Source organism: Sinocyclocheilus anshuiensis, unplaced genomic scaffold (assembly GCF_001515605.1).
Source record: "Sinocyclocheilus anshuiensis isolate Anshui unplaced genomic scaffold, SAMN03320099.WGS_v1.1 scaffold958, whole genome shotgun sequence".
Taxonomy (NCBI): domain Eukaryota; kingdom Metazoa; phylum Chordata; class Actinopteri; order Cypriniformes; family Cyprinidae; genus Sinocyclocheilus; species Sinocyclocheilus anshuiensis.
This window is the reverse complement of record NW_015539929.1, coordinates 1339944-1353979: the sequence shown is the minus strand read 5'-3', so window position 1 is coordinate 1353979 and position 14036 is coordinate 1339944. Positions and strand designations below refer to the sequence as shown.

The following is a 14036-nucleotide window of genomic DNA, read 5'->3' as shown; positions in this document are numbered from 1 at the left end:
TGACGTTATCCAGCTGAACTCTGTTGGTCAAAGGGAGAAATTATCTTAATCCAAAATTAGCAATTATAGCTCCTGCTCCTGAGCATGTTAGTTTTAGAGCTGTCAAACGATTAATCGCATCCAAAATAAAAGTTTTTGTTTACATAATATATGTTTGTGTACTGTGTATATTTATTATGTGTATATAAATACACACACATACAGTATATATTTAAAAAAATATTTACATGTATATACATTTATATTCTTATATTTTATATAAATATACTTATATATTAATTTTTTTCATAAATATATACATGCGTTTGTATTTATATATACATAATAAATATGCACAGTATTCACATTTATATTGTGTAAAGAAAAACTTATTTTGGATGCGATTAATCGCGATTAATCGTTTGACAGCACTAGTTAGTTTTATAATTCGTTTGGAAACGCTCCATTAATTCCCTCAAACACAGCAATAATATTCGTGGCACAACCAAATTCATTCCACAGCCATACAACACACACAGACTGGCACAGAAATAGCCTTCCACTGAAACAGAGCCATGCAATTCGGCGCTAATTCAAAAGTGCTAAAAATTCATGGTGTTTTCTTGGTCAGTCTGCAAAACTTAAAGCACCAGTTTAAACATGTTACACTAGTAGTTTCAAACTGGGACGTTGATATTGCTCATTAATTTCCTTTATATTAAATAAACGATCATTTTTAGTAAAGGGATCATCTAAATATGAATCTGAAGATTATAGATTGATCCTGAGGATGGCAGTGTTGCATCATGCACGTGTTCAAAGAAGCCTGTTGTGACAAGACTCAACATAAAACATGCATCAAATACAGACATGCATCATATTTTTGAACACAATACAGTCAATCAAGGTTTGAGAACCTTGATCATTCCACACATGTAGAATGTTTGCAATTATTTTTAATAGGTTTATATGACTTTTTTAATTGAAACAAGTGACAATATATTTATAAATTCAATAAAGTTACATAATTGAAACATTAAAGCAGAACAAAGCAGATATACAGAAGATGCATCATTAAAATCACTTTAACATCAGAAAACTGCAGAACATCTGTTTAACATTAATGGAAAAGCCCATTTAGAAATGTAGCTCTTTCAAAGTCTTATAAAACACACACACACTAGCCATTGGCCATCTTGTGCGCAACACATTTTTGTCAAGATACAAGCTAAACAAATGAAAATCACATACAAATAAAATGTGTAGGAGTATAGATCAGTAAAGGTAAACATCACCAACATAAACAATATATTACATTCAGTCTGTCCCTCCTCTCTAATGAATAAATGAACATTTCACTCTCTGCCCCGCAGCTAAATTCACCCTCTTCGTTTCTTCTCAGTCATTAATAATCACCTCTCATTTCTGCTGCTGTGTTATTCATTCAATTCTTCTCCTCTCCTTATGGTGACCACATGACCAGAAAAATCCAAAGAGGTGTAGCCGGAGTAAAACCTAAACTTTTAAACTGACATCAAACACAAAGAAAACAAAGGTTTTGCTGACTGCCTAGTGTTTTTAAGATGACTAGCAAACAGAATTGGTTCCAAAGGTGAGTAGGTTAAATTTTAAAAACTTTTTAATCACTTTTAGGCAAACTATCCCTTTAAATCGACACATTGCTGGTTCCTTTTTATAGAACACAAATCGGAACAATTTCAGTTTGCAATCAAACTAATGTTAAGACTAATTATGTGGACAACTTGTGTCAGGATACGGTTCGTAACATCACTGTTCTAGTTTTATTGACACGTCTCTCTTCTCGTGTGCAGTTTTCAGCAGGACAGTCACTCTGTCTTCAAATCTCTGCTCTCTGATTGGTGTTTGTCTTGTTCCCCTCGTGGAGCTGATGATGATCCTCTTCATGAAACTGATAGGCCACTTGCTGCGTACTCTGCTCTTCTCTCTTATGGTGGCTCTTCTGATGATCTTCAGGACCTGCGTTCTGCTCTGATGTCTTCTTCTCCTCTTCTTTCTTCTGGTCTCTGTTGTGGACGGGACTCTGGTGTTCCTGCTGGAGGTCTGGCTGTACCTGCAGATACGCCTGAACTCTGTGCTGCTGGGCTCGGCTTTCACTGAAGTCAGTGACTCGACATTCGTACGTTCCCTCGTCTGATGCTCTGACGCTAGACAGACGAAGCTTATGTGAGATGTTGCTGCCAACCACTTTTACCACCTTAAAACAAACACAAATATGATTATTGAACAAGAACATTCGACTAACAAAGCAAGTCCCTTGAAGCTAATTCCGTTTGGGAATTAAGAAAAGCAATCATGTTTATGTGCACCAATTAAAATGAGTACATCTACTGAAGAAGCATGTTTGGAGCGACATTCTCTCACAAAAAGTTAAATTAATGAATATAATGAATAAACTGACACATGAAACACCCTCATGGTCTATATTTTGCAATTAGTTGCACTTTTGTTTGTTGTTGTCAAAAACATGAATAAGAATTAATGAGATGATTAAATTGCAACAGAATTACTAAAAAATTAATATTAAAAGAATAAGCTAAAGTGACTAATTTGAACAAGAAAATAGCACGAACAAATCTTAGTTTGATCAGAATGTGCTGATGTGAATTTGTGAAGAGATGTGAAGTGTCAGAATATATGTCAGAAGAAGCAAAATATAATCAAATCAGAATATAATGCATATGTAAACCTGACCATTAAGCACTTACATTTTGTCAAATTGAGAGAAATTTCAAAATGCAAAACTCACACTTATTTTAGTCGCTCCCTTTGGTTTGTTTTCCTGTGAAACCACCTGTAGACACACATTCTAAATGAAAGTTAAGTGTTTAATTGTATATGTGACCCTGGACCACAAAACCAGTCATAAGGGTCAATTTTTCAAAATTGAAATTTATACATCTAAAAGCTGAATACTATTTGAAAATCTGGAATCTGAGGGTGCAAAAAAAATCAAAATATTGAGAAAATCATCTTTAAAGTTGTCCAAATGAAGTTCTTAGCAATGCATATTACTAATCAAACATTAAGTTTTGATATATTTACGGTAGGAAATTTACAAAATATCTTCATGGAACATGATCTTTACTTAAAATCCTAATGATTTTTGGCATAAAAAAATCAATAATTTTGACCCATACAATGTATTTTTGGCTATTGCTACAAATATACCCCAGCGACTTAAGACTGCTTTTGTGCTCCAGGGTCACATATATGTATACATACACAGTTATCTCTATATATATCTGTATACTGACACAATTTTCATAATTTTGGCTCTGTATGCCACCAGAATAGAATAAAAATGAAACAATCAAGATGAAATTGAAGTGCAGACTTTAAGCTTTAATTTAAGGGGTTGAACAAAAATATAACATAAAAAGCTTAGGAATTACAACCATTTTTATTCACAGTCCCCCTATTTTCAGGGGCTCAAATGTAATTGGGCAAACAAATATAATCATAAATAAAATGTTCATTTTTAATATTTTGTTGAGAATCCTTTGCAGGCAATGACCTTAAGTCTGGAGCTTAACACGTGCGTGTTTTCACATTGAGCAGCATTTACTACACAGAGCCGTTGTTCTCTGTGTAGTAAATGCTGCTCCATGTGAAAGCCCGCAGGTGATGGAGATTTACCGCTGATTACAGAACCGGCTTTACTGACAAGATGCGCATTAAATATCGCATGCGATTTATCGTGCTGCCCTATGCCAATGGCTCACTTAGAATCAACTCCAGACCTTTTACCTGCTTAATTGATGTAGAAATAATGAAGGAATAGCCCACATTTGTCCATGAAATGGCGTTTTCTTAAAGCTCAGAGTGTGCACTTTAAGCCCATATTCATTATATAATTATAACTTGAATATGTTTTGGTCAACAGCTAAAATAATAACATTTTTGCCTGTGTCCAAATATATATAGACCAAACTGTACATATATAAAATAAGGTCACGAAAAAACATCTGAACAAATAAATAGAGGCTTTCCTGATTGGTTGTCCACGATGGTTGCTCCGCCCAGTCTCTGGTGTACCACCATTGGATCTCCAAGGAGACGGAGGAGGAACTAGCGCCTCTGAAGGAGCAGGCCATCTCCACATCATCTCCAGCCTGAGAGACCATGTCCTGAGGAACCTCGGTGAAAAGAGCTGAAGAGAAACAGACATTTTTTAATCTACACTTGATGCTATATGCATTTTATTGACCATTAGTCATCCTGCTCTTTAACAGCAACTGGTTCCATTAATCTCTTCACACAGATACTTTCAGTCGTGTGTGTGTGTGTGTGTGTGTGTGTGTGTGTGCGTGTGTGCGTGAGTGCTTGTGTGTGTTTAAAGGTCTGACAGTCCGATGCACAGGAAAACAAATTAATTGCAAAAAGGTCTGGAGATAATTAAGCAGACACATCTGAGGACAAACAATATAATTAATTCATTGGTATAAAACACACACACACACACACACACACACACACACACACACACACACACACACACACAGAGTCTGTGTGTCTGCCGATTGCCTAAAGGGACTAAAACGTTCTCCTAAGAAACTGCTTCAGCAAACTAATGTTCTCCATGTCTTCATTCATTTCTGATATTTATTTCTCACTGAACTATTGTGCAAGGAACCACATGAAAGTCGTTATAAATTGTCAATGTACTCTTGTAATCGTACTTCAGGTGAAAAGGAATAAAAGTTGTTGGTGTTTTACTAGCTCGAGTGTTACGTTTTTGGAGTTTTGCACAAAAAAAATCTAGGCAGAGACAAAAACTAATATTAAAAGAAATAATAAAGGGATAATTGACAACAGATGATTCTATTTTTTTTTTATTTTTTTTTTTTAAATAGCCTACACTGTTAAAATTAAACGTTTCAGGGGGTTTTCGCAGTGATGCCATAGAAGAACCATTTTTGGTTCCTCAAAGAACCTTTCAGTGATCAGGTTTAAAGGTGCAGCATGTTAAATTGACAGCTAGCGGTTGAAATGAAAAAGACTCAATGCTCACGTGGGTTGACAGATTGAAGACACGCAACAGGAATGAGCACAACCGACAGCGAAAGGTGACAAGCCTCAAGCAGATGAGTTGATTTATCTTTTAATTCCTCTGGTCACAGAACTTTTTTGGATGGATGCTGAGGCTTTTTAGGTTGTGTAGAATCTGTGATCTCTGGCCCAGTTTTTTTGCGGATTCCATGACTGCAGTATGTTGTGTTTTCCACCATCTGGCAACCCGGGGTGTCAAAATACTATTGGGTAAATTGGCATTGGGGCGGAGTCACACAGACCAAAACAAAAACTTCCCCACACAGAACTCAAATTTCAAAGTGGATTTTTTTTTCAACATGTAAACAGCATGTTAAATAATATCTGCAAACATAGCGTTTTTATGCTTTAGTACAGTCAAAAAATTACATACAGCACTTTTAAAAGAACCACTTTTTTTCCTAGTGTAAAGAACATTTTGAAAATCTAAAGAACCTTTTTTTTTCATTATAAAGAACCTTTTTTTGGAATGGAAAGGTTCCATGGATGTTAAAGGTTCTTCATAGAACCATCAATGCCAATTAAGGACAATTCAGTTCAAACTTCATTTTTGATTTATTTCAAGACATTTTTCACACATTCAATTCCTGTGAGTAGAACCACTCTTACATTATGGTTTAGGCATCTTGTTTGGAAATGCTGTGCTGTAAATATTAAAAATATCTAATGGGAAAAATGAAACTAGGCCTATTACATTTGCTTGGGCATCAAAGAACTTTGAAGAGCTTTGAAGATGTTCTGATAATTTAGCTAAGGGATATAAAACTGCATTGCGGTCAACAAACCTCAAAATACCACATTTATGATTCAAGCATGGCCAGCATTTTGAAGCCATGCAGCACTAGTACACAAACAAAGTAAACAAAAGTCATGCTTAATCTGCATAAACACAACAGCTGCTCTCATCCACCGTCTCGTCTTCTGTGCTCTCCGTCTCCTCTCCGGCTTTTCTCATTGATCATCATATCAAGGTCAAAATTCACATTCATACTTAACATTTAATGTGCCATGTTGTCCCAAGCTGCTGTCTAGGTAATTAGAAATGAGACATACAGTAAACTAATGCGTCCGATTATATTTCACATTTTGCTAAGTGAACTGATATAGCATCTAAAACTTAAACAATTAAGAGTAATAATAATAATAATAAATTCCATTCCAAAGTATTATTTTGCTGTACATTATTCATATTAAAGTAGAAAGAAAAAGGCTTAATATTCAAAATATTTATTGTAGTGAACGGGGTAAAACTAAAAACTTGCATTTTTTTGTTACTTATGACTTACTTATTACTCATAAATGTTAATTGAAAGTGAGTTGCAAAGTCTACATTTTTCATTTTAATTTAGCTTGATTAAAACTTGATGTACTAAAATAAATAAACTTAATAAAATGAATAATAAACTCGATAAAAACTATAGACATTGAAAATGACAAACTATAATGAAAAACAAAACACAACAAAATTACTAAAACTTTAAAACGAACATGGAAATAAAAAAAAAAACCCTGATATTAAAATAATAGAAAAACTATTTTAGTATCGCAATGATACAAAAATAACATTGAAACAAACATACAGAAATGAAAATGAAGTCAGGATTTATATGCTTGTCTGTTTAAATGGTTCAGAAATTGTTTCCAACATTTTAGTAAGCAGCTGGAGCCAGAAATTCCCAGAATGTCCACAAAATACTAAAAATATAATTACAGATTATAGGATATAATTAAAAAACTCAATTAATTTGAAAAGTAAGTCCTGTTGCAAACAAAAGGCCACTGTAAAACCTCCACCACTTCCCTCTCTCTCTCTCTCTCTCTCTGTCTGTCTGTGACAGACATTCATTAGGATGAAGGATGACACTAACATTCTTACTGTGAATAGAATCTGCTCAACAGCCAGACATTTGATTGCACTGCAAAAATACTGTTTCCACTCCTAAAAAAGCATACACAAAGACATCCATTGAATGCATACATGAAGTCACTCAATTAACTTGCTTATAAACAGAAATGAGCAAACTGCCTCTTAAAGAAAGCAATTTGCAGAATTTACACAATTCTTTTTTTTCCTCACTTTTTCAGAACTCTTTTCAAAACTTTTTCTCTGAGCCACTGCAGATAGAAGCAAAAAATTTAAAACATGCAACTTTGGTTTCAAATTTTCTCGTTAGGATCACTGTCAGTTCTGATAGACCTACACTAATCATAGCTGTCATCATAATTTTGATTGTTTTTAAAAATGAAGAATAATGACAAACAAAAAAGCAAGAAGTGTCCAAACTGGGGTTTTAAAAGCCACTGCAGATTAGAGTCACTCTCTCTTTCAGGATATAAGCGAGTAATTGTCTGAATTGCAGGCTTGAAAGAGACTAATGCAATTCCAGCAGAACTGAAGCACTGAGCCGCTCAGACTTCGCAGATTTCTTCTAACCCCAGGGATGGACACTGTGAAACTCGTCTCATCTCCTGACACACTCCACACGTCTGCTGTATGCTTTATGTTTGACTGCATATCAGAAACATTTGCTTTCATATCTATCTATAATCTGTCAGTACTGTGTCAGTTTATGCACTGCAGTGGAAACTGTACATTGCATTGTATTAGTATTGCATTGTACAATATATGTGCATAGAAGTAGATAGAATCGTACATTATAAAACTGATCTGAATCTAAATTCTGACTGAGCAATAAAACTTAAAAAATGCAGATAAACAATTTGCTGCACCCTATAATAAGCTAATGAACTAAGTTATGTGGTAGATTATTTTTAGTAATATTATATTGATATTACTTGTCATATTTTAATTAAGCTATGAATAAAATATAGCTGCTGAACAAAATTCATAGAAAAAAAATCCTCGTTCAATGTATGCAGAAATGTTGATAATATGCCATTATATTAAAATAAAATGCTTTATTTTTCAAAATTAAGTAGTGGATTTTTATATTATCAACAATAATAATTACAGGAGATATTTTGATTAAATTATCAATAAAATGACTCACATTTTATGAAAATGCACACAATGGTGGTGAATTTAGTCAATTTCACAAAAGTGTCCAAAGAAACAGCGGTTAACATCAAATTAAAGGTAAAATTTGAAGAAGAAAGACTAAAATGATAATTTCTTGCAAAATATACTCTAATAATCATTGTTTTGTAGTGCAACTGAGCCATTTTGGTCTGTACTCTGTACAGTATGTTTCATATTGAGATTATATCCAACCAGCTCCACACACACACACACACACACACACACACCATATAAATGTCTTTTCCCTTTGCATTTTGGTAATTACTCCCTGATTTCTGCTCTTTGTTTCTGTAATGAGAATGTACACCATGACCATCTGTTTTCTTTGTTGGAGAGAGAAAGTCTGTGCATCCTACAGTTCCTCTGGTCATTAATATGCACAGTCTCCATTCAGTTGGTATAAAGGTAATTATCCAGAGTTTAAAATGCTGCAGTGTTATTGTCTGAGAGCCGATCTGCCCAGCAGTAACACAGACTCCATCATCTCGCTCTTACATCAGTCTGTTTAACACACTTTGATTGCTGAAACTGTATGTGCTTCATCACACTCATGGATCACCTGTGGCATCACTTACAGCCCTCTCTCTCTCTTTAGAGAAGTCGTCATAAGCACTGCATGATTGACACTGGGATTTTTGATTGCTCTTTTTTTATCACTCAAATGCCATCTAGTATTGAAGGGCATTGTGTGAATAGGAATTTCCAATGCACATGAAAAAAGAATTAAAAAATCTATTTTTCTTCTCTGTTGTAGCTCATTTCCTAATCTGGCTTTCTAATAAACCTGGCATTGTTTATTGTTGGATTATGGACGAACTGCTTATATTACTCTATAGTAAGTTGCTTTAGATAAAAGTGCCTGCTAAATGCACATTTTCTGTACGCATTTGCAAAATGTGCAAAACACACCCATGTGTTTGATGTTGATGTGTCTTTTTTTGCATAATATTGTCTTTTTTCTGTATTGTATATTTTTTTTGTATAATATTTAGGATTTTTCTTTTACTCTCGCCTTGAAAATTGACCTTTAAACTATATACAATAAAATATTTATTTATTTGTATGTATGTATATAGCTTATTTAAAGGTAGGTCTATTATTATTATAACAGCATGATTGTACATGTGATATTGCTTTTATGTAACAGTTCAATGAACAAGTTAATAGTAAGTAACATACATTTTTGTTCCACCAGCAAAAGCTAAATGATTCAATGACTCATTCTATAAAGCAGCCATTTGTTTCATTCCTGACTGAATCACTGGTTTTGAACAAATCAGTTGAATTAATGATTCAACTGACTGTTTTTCTATTTTTATGAGGTTTCCAGCAGAGCAGCATTACCGCTACAGTAGCTGGAGGTGCTGCCAGTACTTTACAAATCATCCTGTACACTTCCCCTGACTGAGTGATTTCCCAGGAACCTTGTCTTGGAATGTTCTTTCTTCATGAAGACGTGTTTCCATGGAAATGCACTAATGTAATTTCATGTGCATAATTGCATGCTGGTGCAATCAAATCAAGTTAATTATGCATTTGATAACTGAGCCTATTTTTGATTCATTCAGTTAAATTAATTACCTTTTAACCTTTTATTAAAGACTACACTGTTCTACGTTAAACACATAATTGCTCCATACTGTAACCCAAAGGGTGAATGCATTTGTATGCGTATGTGTAATGCTTTATTTCTTACTATGTTTAACATATTAGGGCTGTCAAAAAAAATGAATTTCGAATATTTGTCGAATTAAAAAAAAAAAAATCCACATTAGAATGCAAAAACGTTGCATTCGAATTTAAGGTCTGCGTCAGCCGTCAGGCAGCCTATCAGTGGTGCACGAGATGCGATGACGATGTATGTTTCATTGATTGCATTTGAATGCTTTTGTTAGCCTATCCAGTTGAACTCACTAGATGCGGCGCTGCTACATTGTTCATTCATATATTACGGAAAACGAGAGCATCAGTGTGGAGAAGATGTTGTTTACGTCAAAACTGAAACCAAGCCATTCACACAGAACGCATATTTATCACATTTTAAGCCATGTAAAATTAATGCAAGTTCAACTTTTAAAAAACATGTCAAAAGACGTTATGGCGTTTTTTCCCCCATCCCACTGCATCTCAAGTTTTTAAATGAAGAAAGTAGCCTACTCTTTGTGATTGGTTTTCGGTCCTTTGTATTAAACTATACATACATGCATGGTGCTGTTTTTTTCTAATTGTTTAAGCAACTTTATTAATTATATATGGTTTATAAACATTATTTTAAACAGTATGCACTTTTTTTCAACGATAGTTGTGTTATTTTATTACGCTTTGAAGAAACGTGCATAATATTTTGCTCAATGCGCCCTCTTGTGGCCTCAGGAGAGAAGCCAAAAGCTTTTTTCCCCCTAACTGAAATTATGCCTTTTAAATTTGAATATAATTCGAATTTTGATCATATTTAAGTAGAAAATTTGAATTTAGTTTTTCAATCATTTTGACAGCCCTATAACATATTAAGCAAAATTGTGAGCATAGTCACAGTTAAAGACTGCAGTAGAGTGCCTGTCTATACAGTGGATGCTAGTATAATTTGTATTTTAGAATGACTGGAACATTGTATTGACTAATCGGCCTTGCTGCTTAGTCTTTGAATGACTTTGGAACAAGATTTGACATCTGCAAAACTGGCTACCAATTGCTTTGCAAAATGATTCACTGTTTGATGCATAAAAACACCTTTTACAATCCAACTGCAATGTTTTATTGAAAGTGAAATCTAACTAATGAAATCTATTACCATGCACTGTTTTGATATGTGTGTGCACATGTTCACTTTTTGTACTGGGAGCTTTTGTACTAGCTACCAAGGCACCATAACATCATATAAGTTATAACATGCTTAAACTTTGGATTTAGACATATACAGTGACATTTTTCAGATTGCAGATAAAGCACCTTAAAAAAACACATTAGTTTTCACTGCACCAGTAAATGACATGCAATTTCAGCACAGATCTCTCTCACTGCAGAGATGCAAGCATTACCTACTACAGCATTCTCAACAGGTTTACCCCTGAATGACGAAAGTGAGCATGTATGAGAAATAATGAATGAGAAATAAGGAAGTTGTTGACACTAGCATGATATTTGTTCTTTCTCACCTCAACAAAGGATTGATTGGTTTAATCTCAGTTGGAGGAAGACCTCCATACAGACGAAAACAGACAGCAGAGGTCAAACCCAGCTGGACCCCCTGTCTCAACAAAACCCCTGTAGACATTATTAAACCAGCTCATGCCGACCTGAGACACAGAGCGAGAACTTACAGTGGATGAGATGACAAATTCTGTACAGAAAACACTTCCTTATGTATGAGGTCCTTATGCAGAACATGAAACTCTTCAGTCCGCCTGTGCACTTCACATAAACACAAGATATCAGGACTAACTTTAACTTTTAATTGACTCCCAGTGGAGAGGACAGTAGTGCTAATCTGAGAGTTTGAAGGTAACAATCAATACTCAGCTCATTCACAGCATGCTCGTTTGTATTGATCAAAGACAGAAGAGCATCTCAAAAATCCACAGAGCATTAATCACACGACGCAGAAGAACAAAGAAGAGGAAAAGTTCACAGTTGCACAAAAATATACAGCCAAACAGGTAAACCTGAGAGCAGCCGCTCCGCTCAAGAGAATAACTAGAAAACGACTGTGAAACTATTTCCAAGGAATTTGAGGAAACGGATGACAGTTCAAGAAGTTTTCAGGAAAAGGCTCAAGAAGTACTCTTATCTGAACAATTCCTATAACTAGCAAAAATTCTAAGGCTTTGTTTTTCTAATCCCTGGGGATTCCTTCACTTTCATTTTGCAAGAGATGAAATCTAACCTGTTTGTTTGAAGGCTGTAGTCCATATCCAATATATCTACACTGGTTACCATGACTGAAGCATCAGCACAATGTCAAGACACTATAGCTGTCCGTGTAGAAGAAAGAAAACAGTGAATTTTGCGCTGCTCATGTCCATCTTGACATCTCGGCATGGTGCTGAACTCACACCGCACATCAGACAGCTTTAATATTAGAGGACTTCCAGTGAAGAACATGAAAAAAACTCTGAAATACCATAACCATCATAGACAATAAGTTCAATATTTCATTTATTTTTTAGTTAAATATTAAAAAAATACAAAAAATATTAAGAAATGCAAAACAATTCATGAAACAGCAAAAAAAAAAAAAAGTATACAAAATTGTTTTGACCATTTAATATTTAAAGAAATGTATCTCCTTATAAAATTTAAAAACTATGACATCTAGCCCCCAACCTGACATTTTTGAAAAATACTTCGAATTTCTATTTAAAATTGCCATGAGAACACAGAACAACAGTTTATTTTGTACAATTGACTCTTGTCTTAATGAAAGTCAGTGTGGTTTTATTGTGTTCAGTCGTTATCCATATTACAAAAATTATGCTATTATGATTTTAGATTAAAAAACAGAATTCACAAAAATGATTATACTTAAAAATGTTTTAACTAGGTGTTAACTAGGTCACATGCATATGTAAATGTAATTTTAACTCAATACTTTAAAGTTACAGGAACATATACTGACAACTTATGTGACATATAATGTGACAACTTGCCCCGGTCTGTCCAGTAGTCGGTTGTAGGCTATTCACAATATTGTATTTGTTTTAATGTGGCTTGCCTTTAAAATGCTATTTCTGTTATTATCATTTTTATCATAAAAATCTTAACCTTTTCTCCCCTAAGAAACTTAAGATTAATTTCCAAGTAGCCTAACTTTCAAAAACATGACTTTAGCTAATGGTTTCAAACTCAAATATTCATTAATGTTAGGTTAAACACTAAACAAAACAAAAAAAAAAGTCTGGAGGGAGATCAAAACTGATTGAGTTTCCTACCCAGACAGGATCAGTTCATGCTGCTTCATGATGCTCCAGAAATCACACTCAACTCAATGCCATTCCGTTTGTTTCCGTTCCTCACACCTACCGTTTCCAGATACGGGGTTGTCCACTGCCAAATTCGCGCTGATTTGGGCATAAAGTCCCACCGAGTGTATAATCCACAGCATCTCTCCAAACGAGCGCATTTGTGCTCTATCGCTCATCAGATCCTGCCGGTAAAGCGGCACCTGAGCGTCGGTCGGTGTCGGTGTCTGTGCTTGTGTTCGTCACGCTCCGGAGCGCACTAATTGCCTCGCAGCTGCGGCGGAGGAACACACGGAGGAGGGGCGCGTGTGATGCGGTCTGCTGAACGATCAATTAGGCGGAGCGATATAAGGTCATTCATGAACCCTTCCTGCTCCTACTCTCAGGTGAAAGTCACTTTCTGCGTGTGCAGACTTAACATTTATTGCCCAGTTATAATAACACATTATAATAACACAGTCATTGCCCAGTTTTACGAATATATGTTGTGTGTCGAATGTATGTCAACTTTCTTAAAGCACTGAGTTTTAGTTTTGGGTGCATGTCACTGAGAAAATATGGCGGGTGCGATAAATATTATTGACAGTAAATTTGTTGAACTTAATTTTTTTTTTTACTTACAACAAAACTAGCTAGGTTGTCTGTATACAAAATATAATAGTATTTATTTATAATTTATGATGTAATTATGCTAGAATATGTAACAATTCAATTTACAGCACCTTTGTACAAGTAACAAAAACAGTAAAAAGCGAAACAAAATGTACATTTTATTCATCGTTTTGTGAAAGTAGAGTTATAAAATCTTACTGGATTTTTTTTGTAGAAAAGGTACCTTGTAATCTTGCTCTGGCCAAAGAGACTTGAAAACACATGTCATAATTTCACCTTTGCAACTTGTAAATACAACCTTCCAGGAATACTTCATTGCACCATTAGATCCAAGAAAGTCAGACCTATATTAATAT

At 34.6% G+C, this 14036-nt stretch overlaps 1 protein-coding gene across 1 annotated transcript; it reads right to left on the bottom strand.

Moving 5' to 3' along the window:
- Nucleotides 1–1056: 1056 nt before the first annotated feature.
- LOC107686801 (V-set and transmembrane domain-containing protein 2-like protein) lies at nucleotides 1057–13379 on the bottom strand. The gene is made up of 4 exons (XM_016483916.1): nucleotides 13130–13379; nucleotides 4011–4171; nucleotides 2768–2812; nucleotides 1057–2215 (listed from the first exon to the last, which is right to left on the bottom strand). The coding sequence occupies exons 1-4, from the start codon at nucleotides 13245–13247 to the stop codon at nucleotides 1838–1840; spliced, it is 702 nt and encodes a 233-aa protein (XP_016339402.1). The 5' UTR covers nucleotides 13248–13379; the 3' UTR covers nucleotides 1057–1837.
- Nucleotides 13380–14036: the final 657 nt, after the last annotated feature.